Here is a 24,927-nt window from a genome sequence, read left to right as displayed (position 1 = left end):
CCGTAAGGTGCTTGGGATGTGGCACGACGAGTGGCGTAGCCTGACTTCGCCGAATAAACTGCGGGCTGTTAAGGAGACGATCGATGTGTGGCGGTCTTCCCTGCGGGCTTCTCGCAGGGACTCTGTCATCCTGTGTCGGCTCCGCATCGGCCATACCTACCTGACGCACGGACATCTTTTGCGTCAGGAGGATCCCCCCTGTGTCAGTGCGGGTCCCGGTTGACGGTCGCCCACATTTTGTTGGAGTGTCCCCGACTGCGCACCCTCCGGCAGTCTTTTAATCTCCCGGGCACGTTGCCTTTGGTTTTAAGCGACGATGCCTCCATGGCTGATTACGTTTTAAATTTTATCCGTGGTAGTCCATTTTATGGTTCCATTTAGGGGAGTCCTGCACCTTTCCCTTTCTGTGTCTCTTGTCCTCGAGTCTCTCATTGGTTGCAGATTTTAGTGTGTATTCGGATGGTTGACTCTTTCCCTTTTTTTGTTCTCATGGTCAGTCAACCAGTCTCCGGCTCTCTTCTTTTCTTCCGTTTCTTTCTGTTCGGTGTTCGTCTGTACTCGTCTTGTCTCTAGCGTTCGCTGCCACATTGGTGTTCTTACAGTGACTGGGGGGAGGGGCGTCTCCTCCCCCCTTGGGGTTTTACCTGCTCCGTAAATTTTCGTCTCGCCTGTTTTTTGAATGGGGGACTGATGACCTTAGCTGTTTAGTCCCCCTTAAACATCCCAACAACAACCACCTAAACTGGTAAAAAAAATCTAGCTCTATCAAATTTATTCAAGAGCTCTTCCATGCTTTCTGGGTGATTGTTCTCATGTTCTAATAATTTATTTAAATACCCAGAGTCCAATTCTAGTCTGACACTTCCATCTCTCTTGGATACAACAACCAGTGAGTTATTGTACGGACGGCTTTCTGCTCCCCACTTTTGTACCCTCTGGAGCTCCCTTGGCACTTTTTTTCTTTTGCAAATTGGTATACTCTATGCTTTTATAAGAAATGGATCACAATTTATTGATTTCAACTTACATAGGTAATCCTTCACCCTACCTAGCTTTCACTAAGAATATCACAAAGCTCCCATAAAAATATTTTTAAGCCATCTTTCTGCATTACTATCTTCAGTAACAAGGTGTGCATAAGAATCATTTACAACATTATCATCACAAAAACCCTCATCCTCATCAAAATAATTGCAATCATCCATAATTTCTACTCCTCATATCTGATTATTACAGTTTTCATTAAACATCATATGTCATTTTGTTTCTTTAATGTTACAAGTCCTTGGTTCAACAAACAATAAGTTGATCTTTCCCCAACTAAAACTAGCATTTGCTTTATTTGCTTCCATAATCCAACCCAGACCTAAAAATATGTGTTTATTTAAGTTATTCATCACCAAACATCCCTGTTCAAAACTAGTTTTCTTATGGTGAATGTTATCAAAGCTTGTCTGTTAATTAGCGTGCTAAGTTTGCCTGTTGCTCCTTTGATTCTGACACCAGTGAGTGGAAATTCAGTATAATTCTCTGTATATTGTGTCTCTTGGAGTGGGTCCTGTAACAACACATGTATGTGTGTAGTTTAATGTGTTACAAAGTAACTCATAAATTGAACAGGCATGAAGTGGCTCTAAATGGAAACATATCAGTACTCGGATTGTTGGAACGGAAGGTTACACATACCTATATAAAATTGTGAAGTAGGCAATTCACAATATAAAATTGATTGTAAGAGAAATCCATCTCCAAGTAAAAACTAGTAAGAAATTACTTAACTATTAGTGTAGATAAGCTAGCCTACACAAGAAGCATGATAGATACCTAGGCTGTGTGTATGGTACAAACTTACCCCATTGTATATGAAAATGCCAAATTATGGGTTTCCAATATACACTGGTTGTGCAAAACTTAAGCCTGAAACTGTCACATGATATGTCACTGCCAAGTAACATAGCTCAGTGAATTTTGGATCATTTCTGGACAGTAATGCTATGGTATACTACCAAAGAGAATTATGAAAGATGCGTAACATAATTCAAACTTTCAACATACATCTGCAACTTTCTGTAAGTACCTCATACTGTTGAACATTAGAAACAAATTGAGTTACAGTTGAAAGAAAGTTGGCTTGACTACCATGGCTTTCTTAGAGTCAAGAGTCTACAAGAGTCCTTTTCCAACTGTTCTCGTTCCACATAGTAATAGTCAATGACACAATAAGCACAGAGTGGCATGTAAACTCCAAGGTTCTTCACTAGACACTCACTAACACATCTATGGACTGTCCGACAGGTACTAATCAGTGCCGTTCGACCGCTGTGTCAACCTTCTTCTCATGACTGATTTTAAACCTGCACACATAGACATGTGACACACAGAAGGTAGGATTTTACCATCCCACACTCATATCTAGAATGTCGTGTGTTCGAGACGCTAAAAGGCTGAGTGGTTCTAGAAATTCTCCAATTGCTACATATCTCCCCCCCCCCCCCCCTCCCCCAAATCGAACATGTGATATTTTATACATAATCATTATGAAAGTAATATCTCTCATAGTAACATTTCATATCTTAACAGTATACACTTCTGTGTGAAGTTTCTTTTTTTCTTTTCTTTATTTCCTTTTTCAATCCAAAACTTCAGGATTTTGACACATGAGTAATGTATTTTCTATTCTTATCTTTTTGTACTACCTCTTTCCTAGTATGTACTATTTTTGTTAGTTGTAGCTTGGAGGAACTCTGGGTAGAAATGAAAGTGTTCTTTTGATACTCATTTTCTTCCACGAAGCATAATAATGCTAGTCGCTCATAGAATTTACACTTTCCACAATAATTCCTATAAAATTTGTGAGTTTTGTCAAGATACTGTCCATTTCTCCTAGGATCAACACCTATTCCTTGCTTATGGGTTGACCTAATGAGAGCATTTCCTCTTTCCATTCTGGTAAGTACACGCCTTACAAAACATCTCTATTTTTTAGGGCACAGATCGTCCCATCTCCACATAGGTATGTCTGCCCTGTATGCTTAGTTAATGCCAGGTATGCCCCTTATCCTTTCTGAGTAGGCCTCACAGTTCATTACCCTAATATACATTTCTATGTGTACCATAATTAAGTATTCTCTGGTAAAGCTATAAATCTATTTTAAACTTCGCATTCATTCTTTAATATATCATTTACTCCCTAGAGTCCTCCTCTACTTATCAATATCTATAGTTGTAATAGATATTATGTCTATATATACTACTTAAGTCCCACTATCCTTTAATTCATCAGAGTTTTTATTGCACTGACCTTGCTTAGTGATCAACCTGACTAATTCTACTTAATGATGATATAAATAAAATAGAAAGAAACTTCCACATGGGAAAAATATATTAAAAACAAAGATTCCAAGACTTACCAAGCGGGAAAGCGCCGGCAGACAGGCACATGAACAAAACACACAAACACACACACACAGAATTACGAGCTTTCGCAACTGGCAGTTGCTTCGTCAGGAAAGAGGGAAGGAGAGGGAAAAAAGAAAGGATGTGGGTTTTAAGGGAGAGGGTAAGGAGTCATTCCAATCCCGGGAGCGGAAAGACTTCCCTTAGGGGAAAAAAAGGACAGGTGTACACTCCCGCACACACACACACACATATCCATCCGCACATACACAGACACAAGCAGACATATTTAAAGGCCTTTAAATATGTCTGCTTGTGTCTGTGTATGTGCGGATGGATATGTGTGTGTGTGTGCGGGAGTGTACACCTGTCCTTTTTTTCCCCTAAGGGAAGTCTTTCCGCTCCCGGGATTGGAATGACTCCTTACCCTCTCCCTTAAAACCCACATCCTTTCTTTTTTCCCTCTCCTTCCCTCTTTCCTGACGAAGCAACTGCCAGTTGCGAAAGCTCGTAATTCTGTGTGTGTGTGTTTGTGTGTTTTGTTCATGTGCCTGTCTGCCGGCGCTTTCCCGCTTGGTAAGTCTTGGAATCTTTGTTTTTGACTAATTCTACTCCTACTTTCATTTTCTTTCTTTGCTCATGCCTCTCTCTTATTTGTCCATTACTTATTACTACTTTATTGTTGTTTGTTATGTATGTGCACCTCTTCTTATGTAAATTCAATGTAGAACTGTCATAACTTCCTATATATGTGCGCATAATTCCCTATGTGCACACCTTTCCCCCTACAACACCTGTTGGTTCTCACATCGTGACAGGCTTTGTCTTATATAATTTACTGTTTACATAGAAGTGTATATTTGTGTATATGTGGATGTGTGTTCGTGTAGTCTGATTCTTTAGCCTACTTATCTAAAAATAAGATGTTAGGTTATTAGTAACCATGGAATTAAGGAAGGACTTTAGCGATAGAAGTTTATGAATATGGAAAGAGGGAAAAGATAGACCGGTAATCAAGATGGGAAGTATGAAAGGAAAAAATTGACATGGTTGCTAGGATCAAGAGAAAGAAGATACCCTCAAAGACAGGAAACCCTTCCCACTTGCATTCCCCAGGATCGCTACCTCCAGGTACTTGAGTGAGATGCCAGAGGCGGTTTGGTGTTAATTGTCTCCTACAGAACTTGTCCCACCTTCACCCTTTGAGGTCTCTGAAGGAAATCCTAGCAACCCTATAGAAATGGCAAACGAAGACGAATCAGGCACACTTGTTAGTGAGGGTTGTTTGAAAGGTGTGATGTGTGTTTTGTGTTAGTCATGATTTATCAGTTCTTGTAAATCAAGCTTTTAGCTATAATACCCACCCGTTTCAAAATTTATACAAACCCTCCCATCTGTATTACATCTCATAAAAGGTATAAAATACTATAAACAAAATAGAAAAGCTATACACTTCAGTATAACAATTGTTCAGTTAGTCACATCATATTATATTTTCCACAAATATAATCTCTCTCAAGTTTATTTCATCTAGACATCACATCGGTCGCGGTTTTATAGTCATATCCAGTTTTTTTAAGCCGTAAGATTACAGTATAGTTCTCGATTTTAAATTAATTTGGTGCAGCAAACTATTTGGAAGAAAGACCGAAAACAACTTGGGATCTGACTGTCGTTACGCCACCCGTTAACTCTGAATGTTAAAGTCCCTGGAGGATAGGAGACTCCGCCCGGGTGTCATGGATCTGATATCAACCTTTCTTGAGCATTGGCAGACCAGTATTTCTCTTTAAATTTCTTTTGAAAGTCTTTCCAAGAGGAAAAATTCTGTACCCCATTCGGAGGCTTCCCCTAGAAGGTACCCCTACCAAATTTAATCTTCTTAGAATCTTCCCAATTTTTTGGTAATGCTTGGTTAAACCTTTTTAAGAAATGGGTCTGGCTTAAATTTATAGAATTGTCCAGATAACTCTGAATTAGCTCCCCATTGTAAATCAGTCACAGCTTCACTAGTTAATGCAATGTTAGGTGAAGATACTGTTTTTTCTACTTTATCCTGGATAAGCTTAATCTCTTTCCACAGGTCATGTATACCCTTCCTGGTATCATTAAGTTCAGAAGAAGGAATAGGTGATATGTTCCCGGACATTATTCTCTTGGTAATTTTTCGATCTATAATTTCTCCAAATTGTTCCTCCAAACTAATTACATTTATAACATCACAGTCGGCTATTTTATTTTTGAAATTCTGTTCTACATTATCTACTCGTGTACTGACACCTGTAATTTGCAACTGAATGGTCGGCATTAACTCATTCTACTTATCTACACTCTCCGTGCAAAGTATACAATCCATGCCTTACATCATTATACTTAATATTGTACGCATTTTGAAAAGATCCTAACTTTTCAATAAGTTCTGATTCTACGTTGTTAGATTTGCTCTCAGTATCTTGTTATAACCTTTTGATAAATCTTGCAAATTGTCATTCTGTTTCTGTCTGACATCAGCAAACATATGATTTATATGCGTGGTTAAAGAATTTGTCAACTCGTTCTTTAAATCTATTTTTAAATTCTCTACTTTAGTACATATAGCCTCAAATTCAGTCTTCAAAGCACCCATGCCTTTGCATAGATTACTAAATTCCTTACTTTGAGAGTCTACTTAGGCGCTTAAAAAACGTAAATTTGATGTTTGAATATTGAGAGTTTCCCTCTGAGCATTTAAACCCTCACTCTGGGTATTTAATTGTGAATCTAATGAGTTTAACTTAAGACTCAGAGTGTTTAATTGAGAATTTACCAAACCTAGTTCTTTACTTAGAGTTGGATTCTGAACTTTGATTAAATTTATCAACTCAGCACAGTCAGGCACTTCTTTGCTAATTTTCATGACCATAGCTGGGTCTTGAGGCTCTCCAACCAGTTATATCAGGGTGTATACGGCCCGGGACGACCGGGAGATCTGGTGGTAGAGTGGGAGGTTGTCTCAAGGTGTGGCAGGGGGCAAAAGACATTCCGGAGGGCTGAACGGAAGGCCTCTCCAGTTTGTCTGACGAACCGGTTTCAGGCTCTGTCTCAGGCTGATACTGATCTTCGGCCTGACATGGCTGCTTGTCCTGTTCCAGAGGTTGCCCCTCAGTCTGCAAGATCCGGGCGGTCGCAGAGGGTGGGCTTACTGGTAGTTGGGAGCTCCAATGTCAGGCCCGTAATGGGGCCCCTTAGGGGTATGGCAGCAAGAGAGGGGAATAAAATCAATGTGCACTCTGTGTACATACCGGGGGGAGTCATTCCAGATGTGGAAAGGGTCCTTCCGGATGCCATGAAGGGTACAGGGAGCACCCATCTGCAGGTGGTCGCTCATGTCGGCACCAATGATGTGTGTCGCTATGGGTCGGAGGAAATCCTCTCTTGCTTCCGGCGGCTATCTGATTTGGTGAAGACTGCCAGTCTCGCTAGCAGGATGAAAGCAGAGTTCACTATCTGCAGCATCGTTGACAGGACTGACTACGGACCTTTGGTACAGAGCCAAGTGGAGGGTCTGAATCAGAGGCCGAGACGGTTCTGCGACCATGTGGGCTGCAGATTCCTCGACTTGCGCCATAGGATGGTGGGGTCTCGGGTTCCACTGGATAGGTCAGGAGTTCACTACACGCAACAAGCGGCTATACGGGTAGCAGGGATTGTGCGGCGTGGGCTGGGCAGTTTTTTAGATTAAATGGCCTCAGGCAAGTACAGAAAGGGCAACAGCCTCAAAGGGTGCGGGGCAAAGTCAGGACATGCGGGGACCAAGCAGCAATCGGTATTGTAATTGTAAACTGTCGAAGCTGCACTGGTAAAGTACCGGAACTTCAAGTGCTGATAGAAAGCTCCGAAGCTGAAATTGTTATAGGTACAGAAAGCTGGCTGAAGCCAGAGAGAAATTCTGCCGAAATTTTTACAAAGGTACAGACGGTGTTTAGAAAGGATAGATTGCATGCAACCAGTGGTGGAGTGTTCGTCGCTGTTAGTAGTAGTTTATCCTGTAGTGAAGTAGAAGTGGATAGTTCCTGTGAACTAATATGGGTGGAGGTTACACTCGACAACCGAGCTAGGTTAATAATTGGCTCCTTTTACTGACCTCCCAACTCAGCAGCAGTAGTGGCAGAACAACTGAGAGAAAATTTGGAACACATTTCACATAAATTTTCTCAGCATGTTATAGTCTTAGGTGGAGATTTCAATTTACCAGATATAGACTGGGACACTCAGATGTTTAGGACGGGTGGTAGGGACAGATTGTCGAGTGACATTATACTGAGTGCACTATCCGAAAATTACCTCGAGCAATTAAACAGAGAACCGACTCGTGGAGATAACATCTTGGACCTACTGATAACAACCAGACCCGAACGTTTCAACTCTGTATGTGCAGAACAGGGAATCAGTGATCATAAGGCCATTGCAGCATCCCTGAATATGGAAGTTAATAGGAATATAAAAAAAGGGAGGAAGGTTTATCTGTTTAGCAAGAGTAATAGAAGGCGAATTTCAGACTACCTAACAGATCAAAATGAAAATTTCTGTTCCAACACTGACAATGTTGAGTGTTTATGGAAAAAGTTCAAGGCAATCATAAAATGCGTTTTAGACAGGTACGTGCCGAGTAAAACTGTGAGGGACGGGAAAACCCACCATGGTACAACAACAAAGTTAGGAAACTACTGCGAAAGCAAAGATCTCTTCACACCAAATTTAAATGCAGCCAAAACCTCTCAGACAAACAGAAGCTAAACGATGTCAAAGTTAGTATAAGGAGGGCTATGTGAGAAGCGTTCAGTGAATTCGAAATTAAAATTCTATGTACCGACTTGACAGAAAATCCTAGGTAGTTCTGGTCTTACGTTAAATCAGTAAGTGGCTCGAAACAGCATATCCAGACACTCCAGGATGATGATGATGACATTGAAACAGAGGATGACACGTGTAAAGCTGAAATACTAAACACCTTTTTCCAAAGCTGTTTCACAGAGGAACACCGCACTGCAGTTCCTTCTCCAAATCCTCGCACAAACGAAAAAATGGCTGACATCGAAATAAGTGTCCAAGGAATAGAAAAGCAACTGGAGTCACTCAACAGAGGAAAGTCCACTAGACCAGAAGGGATACCAATTTGATTCTACACAGAGTATGCGAAAGAACTTGCCCCCCTTCTAACAGCCGTGTACCGCAAGTCTCTAGAGGAACGGAAGGTTCCAAATGATTGGAAAAGAGCACAGGTAGTCCCAGTCTTCAAGAAGGGTTGTTGAGCAGATGCGCAAACCTATAGACCTCTATCTCTGACGTCGATCTGTTGTAGAATTTTAGAACATGTTTTTTGCTCAAGTATCATGTCGTTTTTGGAAACCCAGAATCTACTCTGTAGGAATCAACATGGATTCCGGAAACAGCGATCGTGTAAGACCCAACTCGCTTTATTTGTTCTTGAGACTCAGAAAATATTAGATACAGGCTCCCAGGTAGATGCTATTTTTCTTGACTTCCGGAAGGTGTTCGATACAGTTCCGCACTGTCGCCTGATAAACAAAGTAAGAGCCTACGGAATATCAGACCAGCTGTGTGGCTGGATTGAAGAGTTTTTAGCAAACAGAACACAGCATGTTGTTATCAATGGAGAGACGTCTACAGACATTAAAGTAACCTCTGGCGTGCCACAGGGTAGTGTTATGAGACCATTGCTTTTCACAATATATATAAATGACCTAGTAGATAGTGTTGGAAGTTCCATGCGGCTTTTCGTGGCTGATGCTGTAGTACGAGGGCTGCTATATATATTTCTGGCCTAATAATGAAAGTACGAATATTTATCAACGAAAATGGTTTATTGTTTTTCAAAATATTCTCCATCAAGATTTATACACTTTTGCATGCGCTCTAACCAATTTTCGAAGCACTTTTTCCACTCCGATTGAGACACCTCCAAAACATGGTTTTTGAATGCTGCAACAGCATCTTCTGGCGACGAAAATCGTTGACCACGCATTTTTTTCTTGATGTGTGGGAATAAAAAGAAGTCATTGGGTGCCAAGTCAGGGCTGTACGGCGGATGACCCATCACTTCGACGTTTTGGCCGGTCAAAAAGGCGCTGGTTTGAGCCGATGTGTGACAGCTCGCATTGTCATGGTGCACAATGATTCGTCTTCTCTTGTTCATTTTTCGAATTTCTCCGAAGACTTCAGGCAAACAAATGGTGGTGTACCACTCAGAATTGACCGTCCTACGTTGCTCAAGCGGAACAGTCGCCACATGACCAGTTTTGCCGAAGAAACAGGCGACCATTTGCTTCGAAGTGCTTCTTCCACGAACAACTTTCGTTGGATTTGGCTCGTCTTGGAAGACCCACATGGTCGATTGCTGTTTTGTTTCGGGCTCATATGCATAGATCCATGATTCGTCACCTGTGACAATCTTATAAACGTCTTTTGACGCACCGCGATCGTATTTTTTCAGCATTTCTTTACACCAATCCACACGAGCTTTCTTTTGAGCGATTGTCAAATTGTGCGGGATCCAACGAGAACAAACCTTTTTTACGGCCAGGTGTTCATGCAATATCGAATGTATGCTGGTGGGAGAAATGCCTAGGCATGCCTCTATCTCACGGTATGTCACATGACGGTCTTGCATTATCAGTTCACGTACGGCATCGATGTTTTCTGGCACAACGGCTGTTTTTGGACGACCTTCACAGAATTCGTCTTTGAGCGAGCGTCGGCCACGATTGAATTCGTTGTACCAGTTTTTCACAGTGCTATAGGATGGTGCTTCGTCGCCATACAAAGATTTAAGTTCATCGATGCACTCTTGTCGTGATAATCCACGTCGAAAGTTGTGAAAAATGATCGCACGAAAATGTTCACGAGTTAATTCCATTTTTGTGCCAAATTGATTTCTTCAAGTCCCTGTAAAAGAAAAAAAAATCGTCGTAAGTCAAAAAGTTCTGAGTACATTTATGCTAAAAAATGTCAAACTTTCCAATGTCAGATTGCACCTGGCAACACTTAGTGTTGCCTAGGCCAGAAATATATATATAGCAGCCCTCGTATACAGAGAAGTTGCAGCATTAGAAAATTGTAGCGAAATGCAGGAAGATCTGCAGCGGATAGGCACTTGGTGCAGGTAGTGGCAACTGACCCTTAACGTAGACAAATGTAATGTACTGTGAATACATAGAAAGAAGGATCCTTTATTGTATGGTTATATGATAGCGGAACAAACACTGGTAGCAGTTACTTCTATAAAATATCTGGGAGTATGCGTGCAGAACGATCTGAAGTGGAATGATATGCATTGGGAGAGTCCTTAGAAAATGTAGTCCATCAACAAGGGAGGTGGCTTACAAAACACTCGTTTGACCTATACTTGAGTATTGCTCGGCAGTGTGGGGTCCGTATCAGGTTGGGTTGACGGGGAGATAGAGAAGATTCAAAGAAGAGCAGCGCGTTTCGTCACAGGGTTATTTGGTAACCGTGATAGCGTTACGGAGATGTTTAACAAACTCAAGTGTCAGACTCTGCAAGAGAGGCGCTCTGCATTGCGGTGTAGCTTGCTCGCCAGGTTTCGCGAGGGTGTGTTTCTGGATGAGGTATCGAATATATTGCTTCCCCCTACTTATACCTTCCAAGGAGATCACGAATGTAAAATTAGAGAGATTAGAGTGCGCACGGAGGCTTTCAGACAGTCATTCTTCCCGCGAACCATACGTGACTGGAACAGGAAAGGGAGGTAATGATTGTGGCACGTAAAGTGCTCTCTGCCACACACCGTTGGGTGGCTTGCGGAGTATAAATATAGAATGTAGATGTAGAAAAACCCGAGAATTTTTTCATCCGGGACAAAACTGGGAAAACCCCAGGATTTTTTTAGAATTACGGGAATTTTCCATTGTTTTAGCTTTCAGTTAAATTTTTGTAATTTTTACTGGTGAGACTCGATACTCTAACAAAGGATATTACTGTATCCCGCTACTGCAGAATAATACTACAACAATAAAACATGAATGAGAAAAAAAAGAAAATAAAAACATAAATTGCAAAGGAAATGTGCCATATACAACAACAAAACACAGTGTTCATACAAGCGTTTGCCAGCAGCAAAATGTATCGAAGGCTTTAGGAAGACTGTGCAAGGCTTCATAACAACAAATTGCCTCCGATGAGCGTGACTTCACAGCTGTTTACATTAGATTCGTTTTAGCAGTTAAGAGTGGGATCATGCGCATGCGCAGTTGAGTGGCGTATGAGTAGTACCCCAGATCACGTGATCTGGGGTAGTACCTTCTCCCGTTTCTGGCTACAAATGTGGCTGTTGGCTGTGTAAGCAGTCTCAGCAAGCAGCAACCGAGAAAACTTTTACTGCCGCGCCCGAGCTGCCAGATTCACATATGCACAGCGGTCCTGGATATACAGGGTGTTACAAAAAGGTATGTCCAAACTTTCAGGAAACATTCCTCACACACAGATAAAGAAAAGATGTTATGTGGACACGTGTACAGATATGCTTGATTTCAATGTTAAAGCTCATTTTAGTTTCGTCAGTATATACTGTACTTCCTCGATTCACCACCAGTTATCATGATTTCATACGGGATACTCTACCTGTGCTGCTAGAACATGTGCCTTTACAAGTACGACACAACATGTGGTTCATGCACGATGGAGCTCCTGCACATTTCAGTCGAAGTGTTCGTATGCTTCTCAACAACAGATTTGGTGACCGATGGATTGCTATAGGCGGACCAATTCCATGGCCTCCATGCTCTCCTGACCTCAACCCTCTTCACTTTCATTTATGGCGGCATTTGAAAGCTCTTGTCTACACAACCCCAGTACCAAATGTAGACTCTTCGTGCTTGTATTGTGGACGGCTGTGATACAATACGCCATCCTCCAGGGCTGCATCAGCGCATCAGGGATTCCATGCGACGGAGGGTGGATGCATGTATCCTCGCTAACGGAGGACATTTTGAACATTTCCTTGCTGTGTGTTTCCATTCCATGATTAATGTGATTTGAAGAGAAGTAATAAAATGAGCTCTAACATGGAAAGTAAGCATTTCCAGACACATGTCCACATAACATATTTTCTTTCTTTGTGTGTGAGGAATGTTTCCTGAAAGTTTGGCCATACCTTTTTGTAACACCCTGTATGTGCTTGGGGGGGTGTGCCAAATTCATATTCTTGAGAAGAAAAAACCTTGTTTCACAAAGCACCTAGCATCCAGTGCACATTGGCCTGTCAATAACTCATACGATTTTGATGCGCAAGCCAGTTGGATTTTGAACACACTCTGTAAGTTTATTTCTGAATGAATCACAAGCCGCGCTGTCTCATGCAACTTGTCACGGTTCACACGGCTCCCCCCCGTCGGAGGTTCGAACCTCCCTCGGGCATGGGTGTATGTGTTGTCCTTAGTGTAAGTTAAATTAAGTAGCGTGTAAGTGTAGGGACCGATAACATCAGCAGTTTGGTCCAATAGTAAAAATTAAAAAAATAATATCATAAGTTGATTTTTGAATGCGTGCATAGTGTACATTATGTCTCCGTCAGGGGAATCCTTGTCGCATCTAGAAATAAACTTTCCTGCAGGCAAAAAGGGGATCAGGCTATACAATCGGAGTGGAATAAAGCCAAGCAAATGAACGCCAATCGCTGTCTGATTATTTTGTTGATTGGGTTTGTGAATTATCAGCATTGTTATAATTACTAGAGAAATCCAAAGATTCAGAGTTCCAGATTGGAAATAAACGAGTAACAGGAATACCAGGTAAGAAAGATTACGTATTATCTTCTCGGTGTATCCAGAAAAATGAAATTTTGTGTGAAATTTTTTGGCCAGATCGCTACACTAGTAAGGGCCAATTGTACAGTCCCAGTCTAGCAGATGCTTAAGTTCTATTCTGGAAGTAGCACGGAAAATGGTTTGTACGAACATAACAACGCCTAACTGATGCCACTGTCTTAGTATTGCCCCGGTTCGGAAATATTGTAGATCTGGAGTTGATGCTCAGAGCAGTCTGAGTTATAGTGAGGAAGTGTGTAGCCTCCATGTGACCCATATTTAGTGATTTTGCTGTTTGCTCTTTGTTTACCACTTTCATGTCAAATGAAAATAAAATGGATTTCTGTGGCCGGGAGCTATCAAGTGAATTAAAATACATTCACATAATTACGGAAGGCTAATATAAGTTATTAGTTTCAGATTCCATTTTATTTCCAGTTTTTTGACAGCTGTGCATTAATCACCCTGTAGAACAATGAAGTAATTTTTATCGGTTTGCTAAAGAAATTTGATTTTTATTGATCTTTTACGCTGAGGCAGACAATGTGTTTGAAACAGTGTTTAGTTCCACACTGTTGGCTAATTTCAGGTGCTCGCTGCATTTCAAGTGCACGTTTTCATCTTCTAGCGCGTATGGCATTAAACCATAATAAAGAATCAAAAATGAGTTAATACAGTACTGGTACTCTAAGACAATTTACATCCCGAAACCCCACTGAAAAGCTTAACATCAGGTCGAGGCCTACTTCATTGGGAATCTGGACATACGAATGTGCTCTTTAAGTATGCACTTTAAATGTGCCATTTTAGTATGGTTCATGTAAATCTGATGCTCTTGGAGTATCCTCTGATGTCTTGTTTCTTTTATTCATAATGTAAGATCTTTTAATGTTTTACACGTACGAACATATGGGCTTCTTGCGTCATATCAGCTGCGAAAGCGCAGTGGCACCTGTTATCTTGCGCTGTCTGACGATGGCTACTGAAACGAACATATTTCTAACAAGTCGCGGGAAAATATTGTGAATGGTGGTTTGAAAAGCATTACTTTCAAAGTAAATTTCCTTTTATGCAAGTTGAACTATATGCTAGAATGTACGATGAATTTCTTAAATCACAGCGTGTTTGATGACGAGCCACTTGGAAGTCGAGCCCAGAAGATCAGATATTAATGTCGTTATTTTGAGCAAATTGATGTAGTGCTACGGGAAGCTCTCTCTCCTCTGGAATGGTACATTAGCTTCTTTGTTTTAGTTGTAAATATTTGTCGTGTATTGTTGTTTTTCTGACATGTTCCACATCCTGGAGGACCTCCTCACTACGGATCAATTGGAATGAAAGTAAATCTAATCTAAAACTAACTTTAAATATGATAACAACACAAATTTCACTCAAAAGTATCTTGTACCACTTAAGTAATGAAGTTTTAATTAATTTCCAAGAATGATTGCCTATCGAAGTTGTGGGGTCGAAACGATACATACTGAACGTGCGATTGTAAATTGATCGTGCGACTGTTGTGACGAACGTTATGATCAATTATTTGTGATCGCCAATTTTATCTGTTTTCCGTCATTCCCTTAGTTGCTCTAAATTACATACCTCCGCGAATTAATGGAAAAAAGGAAATTGTTCCTGTAGTGTACTCATCACATGGACTTTCACATGACGACAACACTAACGACGAGTCAGATAAGTCACCTCCTTTGTTGTTACAAGTATTCTTGTGACGGTCTCCTTTTGTCATTGCTGTAGTGACTGCCGTAAACATACTCATAATGTCCACCACCAGAGTCGCATGATCGATTTAGGATCGCACGGACAATATGTATCATTTGGACCCCGCGATTTCGATAGGCAATGATTCTTGGAAATTACCAAGTTTTGTTTCACGCTCACCCAGCGTAGAATTCTCATAGCGCAGGCCAGCGATGTGGAGGGTGGTCAGCACCAGTGAACAGCAGCTGGTGCTGGCGGCGTCGGATGTACATTGGTTTCCGCGACTGCGTCCCCACGACTTGGTTGAAACGTTCTATGCATATTTCTTCTTAGACAATGACGTCGAAATCTTCTTTGGTTTTTTATTGTTGTGAATTTTTCATTCAAATTTTGCTCCATTAGATACTTCAACATATTCCAGTGTCTCAGACTAAATCCCTTTTCGTATTATGTTTGTTTGCTTTGGAGACACACAGCTGCTTCCTTTCTCATTTTTGACAGAAAATTCCTGTTTTTTTGGTCCTTTCACACAGGTTGCCACGTTTGTGAAGTAGACATACAAACTTTCCTTTTCATCAGTATTTGACTTTCATGCACAACATAATTCACACTTTCAACATACATTTGCAACTTTCTGTTAGTACCTCATACTGTCGAACATTAGAAACAAAAGAAAAGTTAAAAGAAAGTTGGCTTGACTACCATGACTTTCTGAAAATGAATCCAAAAATACGTCTTGCCTCTACCAAGGCTGAGTCAAGAGTCTACAAGAGTACTTTTTCAACTGTTCTTGTTTCACATAACAGTAGTCAATGACACAATAAGCACAGAGCGGCATGTAAACTCCATGGTTCCTCACTACACACTACCACATCTATGGACTGTCCAACAGGTAATTGTCTGTGCCGTTCAACCGCCGCATCTACCTTCTTCCCGCGACTGATTTTAAACATGCACACACAGACGTAAGACGCACAGTAAGTAGGATTTTACTATCCCACAATCGTATGTAGAATATCGTGTGTACGAGATGGTAAAAGGCTGAGTGGTTCTAGAATTTACACAGAAATTCTCGAATGACTACGCAGGTGAAGTAGTGGCAGGGATGTCTTGTGCAAAATTATAAGCTAAAATGTGATGGCGTATAGGCTTTTGATTTACATTGGTAGTAATTGTGACAAAATTGAATATATTAATTTTATTTATATAGATACTTAAATTGTAGAACTAATAGTTTAAAATTGCGATAAAAAATTTAGCATCTGCGGGAATTGACTGGGTCTGCGAATTATCGGTCTGTGTTTTAGACCACTCGCCCATGGTAGAGTCTTCACAATGGTGCTTTGAAACTACACGCAATTATAAAGGAAAATAGTGACCTTGGTAATCTGTGACACATGATTGATCTCAAATTAAATATTTGTTCAGAACATGATCAGCCCTCTCTAAAACCACCTTGAAGCACCTAAATTACTCTCCAGTGTTGTTTCTACTCAGTTTAGTATAATCCTGGAAAGTATCTTATATGCAACTGGTTGCAAGGAAATTCCTCTAATGTTAACTTCTCGTTTATTGCCATTCTAATGTAGTAGATGTATCATGGCCACCTTCCACTCTCCTCGGAGTTTTTGTTTTCCAAGTTTTCTTAAAGTTTAATTTTAGTTCTTTCTTTTATTTTTCGTAGAGACCATTTCAAAAGTTCTGTTATAGTCTTCTACACTAGCTTTATAAGGTTTTAATAACTTCTTAAATTTCTTTGATAATTGGGGATAAGTCTTCTTCTTGATTGGTTCTGGGAAATTAAGAAGCTGATCAAAATATTTTCCAAGTATTTTGAAATTTCCAGTGTTAAGTAAGCCAAATCAGTAAGCCTCATTGTATGCTTCTCTCAGATTTACATTTGAAGCCCACCTGCCTAACTCTTTCTCATTTACTCCTCTAAAGATCTACTGGAAAAGGCCTCTCTAGCAGATCATCTACGGAAAACACTTCCATACTAAATTTCCTCATATACTTGCTTGTTTCATCACCACCGAGCCTATAGTCTTTTTACTTTCAAGGACATTAATTGTAACTGAATCGAATATAATAATTTTACATATGTATACTGAACTATTATTTTTAAACTATGTAACTAATAATTTAACATTGCAAGGAATGAAATAAAAGGTTAGTATCAGCAAGAATCGAATCCAGGTTTGCATATTACCAGTCTGTGCTTTGTCACTTACCCACAAAGCATTCCCAACAGTTCCTTAAATCATCATCATATTCTATACTTGCACAATAAACTACATGCAACTTCAAAGAAAAATCCTGACCTGAGCAATGTAGAACACATGAAAAGATGGAAGTCACAACAGAGCATGTACGGTAGAGAACAGGCAGCTGTGTCACTTCTATCAGTTCATTGTATTGCAGCTGATTGTCATTTCAACACTAGACACTGGTTTCTAGTTATTTTGGAGACTGTGCTACACAACATGTTTTAGTTCATTTTATTTGTATATCAGCATATATTCAAAGAGAAATGGTGTGATTTTCAACTTGCATTTGAAGCAAAGTAGACTAATTTTATTGTGATATTGACCATGTGCAAATTAGCAAATGATGACCAGCTGCCACTGACTGCATGGAGTGGAGAGGTATAATACTGCACGAGCATTCTGGCCTCCAAATTTTTGAACATGGTATACTCGCCAGTAAAAGTTACTGTGACACTGCATATCCCCATGTGCGTCTTTTCAGCTGTTTATTTGGTCCTAACTTCATTTTTATAGAATATTATGAGTAACTGCATCAAGCTAAGCAATTGGAGCTCTTGGAACAAGAGGATATTCGGCAAATTGACTGGCCTGTCTTTTCCTCCAAATTAAATCCAATTAAGCAATTGCAGGATGCATCAGGGAGACGTATTAGAGCATGTTCACAAACGCCAGTGATGTTGAAAAAATGGAAGCACATTGCAAACCAGTTATTGTTTTTCAATAAAAGTGTCATTTCTGTTTGTATCATTGTGTATTTCTTTCAGTTCCCTCCTGTGAAATATTGTAGCATTTCTTTCTACATATGGTCCAAGATTCATCAAGCTAAGTTACTTGGCAGTGACATATCATGCAAAAGTTACTTTTGTAGTTACCAGTTTATCTGTACTCTTCACAGAGACAGAAAATGCTTCATGATGGTCTTTTCAGTCCCCATGAATTGCAAAAGATGACATTCTGAAATTTTCTCTGCACAAATTAATTTTTTATAGATTTAAACATTGTATATGGACAAAAAGTGTCAAAACAATAGTTAAGAATTATCTTGATAATCACATCCCAGCAGAAAGATTGAAATTGATAGGATAAAGCTGTTTTGTTCTGTTGACACTAAAAATCTGTGTAAATCATTTGAGATATTCTTAAAATAAATGCACTCATTAAAGTGAGTATTGCCTCAGATTTTGTATTCTAATGTAAATCCTATATTTTCAGTGGTTCTGTTCTGCCTCGCTGCTGTCATCTTCCCAATGGGATTCAGTGTTGATGAAATTGGTGGACAGCCATATCAGCTACCACACAGTCACCAAGTAGGAGTTTCGTACATCTTATTTGTATTAGCTCTGTGGATCACCGTAATCTCAGAACTGTTTGCTGGAAAAGTGTGCTTGCCACATTTTTGATATTGTGCTACACAAAGACTATATATAGCGGGAATACTTGTCACTGTACAAGTTGTTCGAAATAAGGTTTCGTTAGAAACTGTCTTAAAGTAGATTCTGTACAATCAAGTAGCTTCATATTTCACAAAAATGCACAGATATCAGTATTTTACAATTTTATAAATGTCTAGTTATTTTAGACATGATTGTATACCTTATAGTACATTAAGACTTCATTTGAACTAGTATATTATATTAAACATTTTTTCAGTTAAACTTTGGAGGAGAGGTGATAGGTCAAGACTGTTTCATTGGTCCACAGATCTTTAAATTTATTGAATGTTAACAAAAATACAAATAATTGTTTTAATCACTTTTTTAATTTACAGCTTAAATGTACAACCATAAGTAGCCCGAATTCCATATTAAATTGTTATTCTATGATAAATAACATCAATGTGGCAAATTAGAATGTGTATTACTAGCTTTTGAAGAAAGAAAATGAAACACAGATGGTAACTGACCACTGCTTTAAATAAATTCATATTTTATTATTTCTATTAAAGTATTTACATGATATGTACATTTTTCTAAACTTACAAGGAAACAGAATTGGTAGGACAGTACTTACCTCCAGGAGATTAATTTCCAGCACTGACAATACATTCATTTAAAACCAGAAAAAACATGGATCCTAACCTTTGAAACCACCTAAGAAGGAAAGTAAACTTACAAATAATGTATCTGCTTGTATTGGTAGTACTGGCCATCCATTTTGTCTCCTTGTAATTTCAGTTTCCTGAAATGAATTCTCCTTTTGATACTATTTACACTTTTCCCAGCATAAAAAGTGACAAAGTGCTGACTCACAGGTTTTATGTATGACACGGGGTGTTGTGGCTTCTTTTGAATTAAAACAGAATATGTTGCACATTTTATTTTAGCATGCCACAAGTGTTTTTGTTATGAATTCCAAAACAAAAAATGCACTTTTGTAACAGTCTAAAGCGAATTACAATAAAGGTGTGGATCCACTAGCCACATCAGCTCACACAAGAAAGCCTAATCCATGAGTGGCATTTACTTTATTTCACCAGAATGGGAGTACCGGTGTTTTTAAATTTTAGCCGTTTGTTCACAATAACATTTAATAACAACAGTTACAATAAATACTGCTTGCAAAAATTGAAGAGTAATTAAAAGGTCATCTCTAATGATACACCTTGCCACATTTTTAATCCTGTTTTATGTTTTGTTGCCTCCAATAGACAAGAGCTGGGATACAACATTCCCTGATCTGAGTGAATTCGTCAATGTTTCTAGATCATTGTCTTGTAATGATTTTTTTAACAACAACGGTGACAGCTCCTCTGTTTTTTGAACACTTCTGCAAGTTTCTGAAATTAACTTGAAGCTGCAGTAGTAAAATTGCACAAGTTTTTGTTCTAATGTAAACACCTCAGCAAGCACTTGCAGAAGTTATTAATTAGTGGACACTTGCCTTAAGCAAAAATCATTGTACCCATTTGAAATAATCACAACCAGATTTTCGAGTTGTACCAAGTGTTCTTCTGTGAGAGCAAATGAAGAAAGAACGGCCCTGATTGGGTCCAAGCATTGACACTATCTTGCGTAATGCTCTTCTGCCACAGTTACATAAAGGTGGTGTTGCCCTGTTGCTTACACCCGGTTTTTGCTTGGGAGATTGTGTTCTGTCAGATGCAGGACGATTTATAACTTGAAGAGGAGTACGCTCCCCCAACATGGTACAGTTCTTTAATATGACTTGGTTCCTTGAATTTGTATTTCCTTTAGCTAAAGTCATGTTGTGCCACAAAGAACCTTTCACCATTTTCCCCACTGTTCCTTGATAATCTGATATTTTTCTCTGCCGTGATGAAACAGGTGTATCACTCTGATGATGTGGAACCATTCCTTTCCTTGTCACTGAATCATGTATGGAATACTTTGTTTGTACATCGCTGTCTGTAAGGACACTCTTATAATTCTGTAAAAAGAGAGTTTTATAAAGAATAAAAAAATTTATTTTCAAAAAATGCATTGCATGAATTTCACTGATTCCTTACAGTATGCAGGGTTGCTTGAAGAACTTTAGTAATACTCAGGATTGCCCCATCTTTAACCAAGTGGTGCACAAGTGCAGCAGTATTCCGGGCATCAGAAATACCAGAATGTTGGCGCCCTTTAAATTGTAGCCCAACTTCCGACATTGCGCCATTCAAACCCTTAGGCTGACGCTTGTAAAATGCCTGAAATCATAGACATTAAGTGTATTGAATTTTGTACAACATATAGTAATAAAGCAGGAAAGCTCCTTAAATACCTTGTAAGTAGCACGTAGATCAATCCATTGATTTAATATTTCAGGCTTTAGTAAATTTTTTCTTCTGCACTCATTGTCTAAACATGTAGATAAATCCCAGTCTGAAAATCAAATTAACATTATGTAACATACTGTGCAGAATATGATTACATTTTCATGTGGCATGGCTACATATACACACAAATACACAACCAAAATAGATCAGAAACTGAATACAAGCTAACAACCATCATCATCACCCCCCCCCCCCCCTCCTCCTCCAACTCCCATTGCATACAATTGTGTATTGAAGACAGAACTGAATAGTTAACGCAAGAGTTTCAACAAAGCTTTATATTTGATGTATTCAACAGACTAATATTGTACATCAGTTAAATTCTGTGACGTGGGTAAAAATTTGTTAATGCACAATTTCCAGTGTTTTGCATTACAGCTCAATTCCTTTGATATACAATACCTCATCATTATAAAAATAGTCCTTCACTCTTTTCTTTTATACACACATCAAAACAAGTTTTGCATCACCCTGGTTCCCAGAACTCCTGAAGACAAATGGTGAAAGTGGATATTGTATCACAGACAGAGTCCCTTTGATTGGTCAGAGACATCACTAAACTAAACCTGCCCAAAGATGTAAACAACCATGCATGAGGAGCGCCTATTAGATGGAGGGGGTCTGACAGCCCGATCAGTTCCAGTCATTCTACTGGGAAGGAGATACACGGCTCGTGTTGTCTGTAGTTCAACCATGCCTAGACGGTCAATACCACGGTTCGATCGCATCTGCATTCTTACTTTGTGCCAGGAGAGGGCTCTCAACAAGGGAAGTGTCCAAGCGGTTCGGAGTGAATCAAAGTGATGTTGATCGGACATGGAGGAGATACAAAGAGACAACAACTGTTTGATGACATGCCTCGCTCAGGCCGCCCAAGGGCAAGTACTACAGTGGATGACCGCTACCTACAGATTACTGCTCGGAGGAACCCTGACAGCAACGCCACTATAATGCTTTTCATGCAGCCACAGGACACTGTTAAGACTCAAACTGTGCGCAACAGGCTGCATGGTGCACAACTTCAATCCTGACGTCCATGGCGAGGTCCATCTTTGCAATCACGACACCATTCAGTGCAGTGCAGATGGGCCCAACAACATGCCAAATGGACTGCTCCAGATTGGCATCACGTTCTCTTCAATGATGAGTGTCACATATGCCTTCAACAAGACAATTGTCGGAGACCTGTTTGGAGGCAACCCAGTCAGGCTGAACGCCTTAGACACACTGTCCAAGTGCAGCAAGGTGGAGGTTCCCTGCTGTTTTGGGGTGGCATTCTCACCAAAGGTTTCATTGAAACGAATTCACACTGTATATGTAAAGTGTGCAGGTGCACCATCGTGTTGGTACTGCATTCGCTACTGCACATGGAATGGAACATGATCCACGAACTCTAATAGAATTTCTTGTGAAAATATTACATATTTGCGTTCAGTTGCCGAGGGAACGTGTACGGACTGACCACATTATCACCTACCAAGCCGGCCCAAATGTTGACAGCAGCAATCTTGGTGACTACAAACAAAGATGGCGTGTTGATTTTCCCGGGCCTGCACTTGTTAATTGTGGCTGTTGCGCATCTGTAAAAAGTACACGGTCTAACTGAATAGCACACCTTTGCAAAAACAACTGACAGAATTCAGTTCAACTTGGAAAATTGTCTGGGTTAATGGCTTGAACCTTCTGAAGGCAGTAGAGGTGCAATTCATCATGCCACACTGCCATATTGTGGAATTGCTTCCACCCATTTCCCATGCAACACACCGCGAGCTTGTTGAAGGTGTGAGGAGGCAGCAGCAGTGCTGACGCCTCCTCTTCAAGCCGTATTTGTGCATAGTGCATTGATGACCATGTGTGTCAGGCCTTTGTACCTGTTAACACAAAATGAATACACTGGGTTTTGAAGTAGGCCTTAAATGCACATTGTGCCATTACGATAATATGCCAGTGGAAAAGTACCTCGAGTGAACTTGTCTCTTTTAGGGGCAGTAAAACTATGTGGATCTGGCAATCGCCTTCTTGGCGGCCTGTGATTCTGTTCAATGATGCTTAGTGCTGTACACTAATGGGTGCAAACATGTGTTGCTATGTGAAATACACTTGTTATGACCCACTCTACCAGCACTTTCATTTTCTACATTCACGTTTATCTATATATTAATTTATGAAACTCGGCTGTGCAAAGGTTAATCCATAAGCCTGTCACACAACGTTACTCTGGTCGTGTACATTGCCTGTTAGTAAACAGACATCCTGTCTGCAGCGCTAATCACAGTATTTGCAGCTCTAAGGTATTCAAAGGCTCATAAAAAAATAAATGAATAGGCAGTTGTATCATGAAATCATTAGTGGCAGTATTTCCAATTACATCAAATCTTTGGCAAATTACTAAATAATTTTTGTGTCAATTGTATATCTGTGAATATTGTGGATTTAGATTCAAGAACAACAGAGAATGAAAGAATAAGCCTTATGAAACTACCATGACATAAAAACAACACAATCAAAATAAAAACAGCCAGAAGTCAGATCAAAAGCAAATTTTCTCTGCAGAGTTTGGATTTATTTTTATTACTATAACATTTTACAGAATATAGATGGTAACTGTTATACATTTGTTTTTGTGAAAGAGATACAGTTCCACCCATTTGCACTCCAAATAAAATGGCAGTCGGCAATTAGAAAGGGGTTATAACTCAAAAACGTTGTCATTACATTCAGTTACCAGGAACAGTTATGCCCTATGTTTTCCGGAATGCAAATGAAGTTGTTCTAGCAGGTTACTAAAAAAAGTGAACCAGTAATTGAATTTTACAAAAATCATTTGGACGAGAAATGGCCTGTTAAAAAAGGTCTGAAGTGCAAACAAATCATGTTTCTCTGGGACAATGCACCAGCCTACAAAAGTACTTCGGCACTGGAAAATTTGGTTTCCACCCTAGTCACTAAAACTGGCAACCTTCCAGCTTCAGCTTAATCCCCAAATGAAAACTAATTTACAGCTGTGAAACATTTTATGTCCAATGTATAATTTGTGGCAGCCATAGAAGGATATTTTGCAGAACTACAGTCCAGGAATGGAATGTCACTATAAAGTCTTTGAACAAATTGCACTGACCTAACATTTACACGAAAGTATTTTTTTACCTAACAAGCCACAATCATTAATTTGCAATAAATTGTCTGTCACCTGTTACATGTATCGCTTGCCAGATGTTCCAGTTTCTGCCAACTGACAAGGGAACTGTCCAAGCCAACCCTGAAATTTTGTATACAGGAAGAATACACTGAAAGAAAAACAATGTCAAAATTTCAGCTGCCAAGACATACAAGTATTTTTTTTTAATAGTGAAATTTGTCAAATTCGTAACTCATCAGGTGGCTAGAGAAATGTATGCCCTGCCACAGTTATAACAGAAGGCACACGCCAACATGGCAGGCACATATCACTGATTGATGGTACATTGATAAAAAGATAATCCAGGCACAACGCAAGTGTAAGTTGTAAAGCAAATTTGTTTCCACTGATTGTTTTTCTGACACGATCATTCACAGTAACTGCTCACTTGAATTTGCAACTCATTTAATATCCATAATAATTAGCAGTTGCCTTCGCAGTATCACTCTGTGTTAACAATGGAAATAAAACCAAATTAATTTTCTTTGTGATTTCTTTGTACATGGTTGCTAATAGCATCTTTCTTTGTGCAGGTTCCAGAGTTTTACAGTAATGTGGAACCCAATTAATGTTTTCAACTATATCAAGGTGAAATACAAAGAATGTGTTATGCAATTGAAATCACCTACGAAGACCTACATATGTTACTTTCTTGCACATTTGTCAGAATTAGACGGCAGACACACAGAAACACATTTGCCCAAACGTAACTAACGCACATTATGATAGTTCTCCTTCTTTAATTCTTCGTTTGTTGTCCTCTGT

The 24,927-nt window shown here is 39.6% G+C and overlaps 2 protein-coding genes across 3 annotated transcripts in view; one reads left to right on the top strand and one right to left on the bottom strand.

Moving 5' to 3' along the window:
• LOC126354191 (uncharacterized protein C16orf52 homolog B) overlaps window positions 1-19,153 on the top strand; it is an 85,774-nt gene extending 66,621 nt beyond the window's left edge. For both annotated transcript variants that reach the window (XM_050003643.1, XM_050003642.1), the window contains exon 3: window positions 18,419-19,153. In XM_050003643.1, coding sequence (XP_049859600.1) covers window positions 18,419-18,606 — 188 coding nt within the window. In that variant the 3' untranslated portion in view covers window positions 18,607-19,153. The remainder of the gene's footprint in view (window positions 1-18,418) is intronic.
• LOC126354190 (ERI1 exoribonuclease 2-like) overlaps window positions 18,801-24,927 on the bottom strand; it is a 48,701-nt gene continuing 42,574 nt past the window's right edge. Inside the window, exons 3-5 of the mRNA XM_050003641.1 lie at window positions 20,930-21,030; window positions 20,673-20,855; window positions 18,801-20,593 (exon numbers count right to left, since the gene is read on the bottom strand). Of these exons, the coding sequence (XP_049859598.1) occupies window positions 20,099-20,593; window positions 20,673-20,855; window positions 20,930-21,030 (779 nt within the window). The 3' untranslated portion in view covers window positions 18,801-20,098. The remainder of the gene's footprint in view (window positions 20,594-20,672; window positions 20,856-20,929; window positions 21,031-24,927) is intronic.

The sequence above is a fragment of the Schistocerca gregaria genome, chromosome 3, assembly GCF_023897955.1.
Source record: "Schistocerca gregaria isolate iqSchGreg1 chromosome 3, iqSchGreg1.2, whole genome shotgun sequence".
In the NCBI taxonomy this organism is placed as follows: domain Eukaryota; kingdom Metazoa; phylum Arthropoda; class Insecta; order Orthoptera; family Acrididae; genus Schistocerca; species Schistocerca gregaria.
Note: the sequence above shows the minus strand (reverse complement) of the source record. Positions and strands in the feature narration are given on the sequence as shown.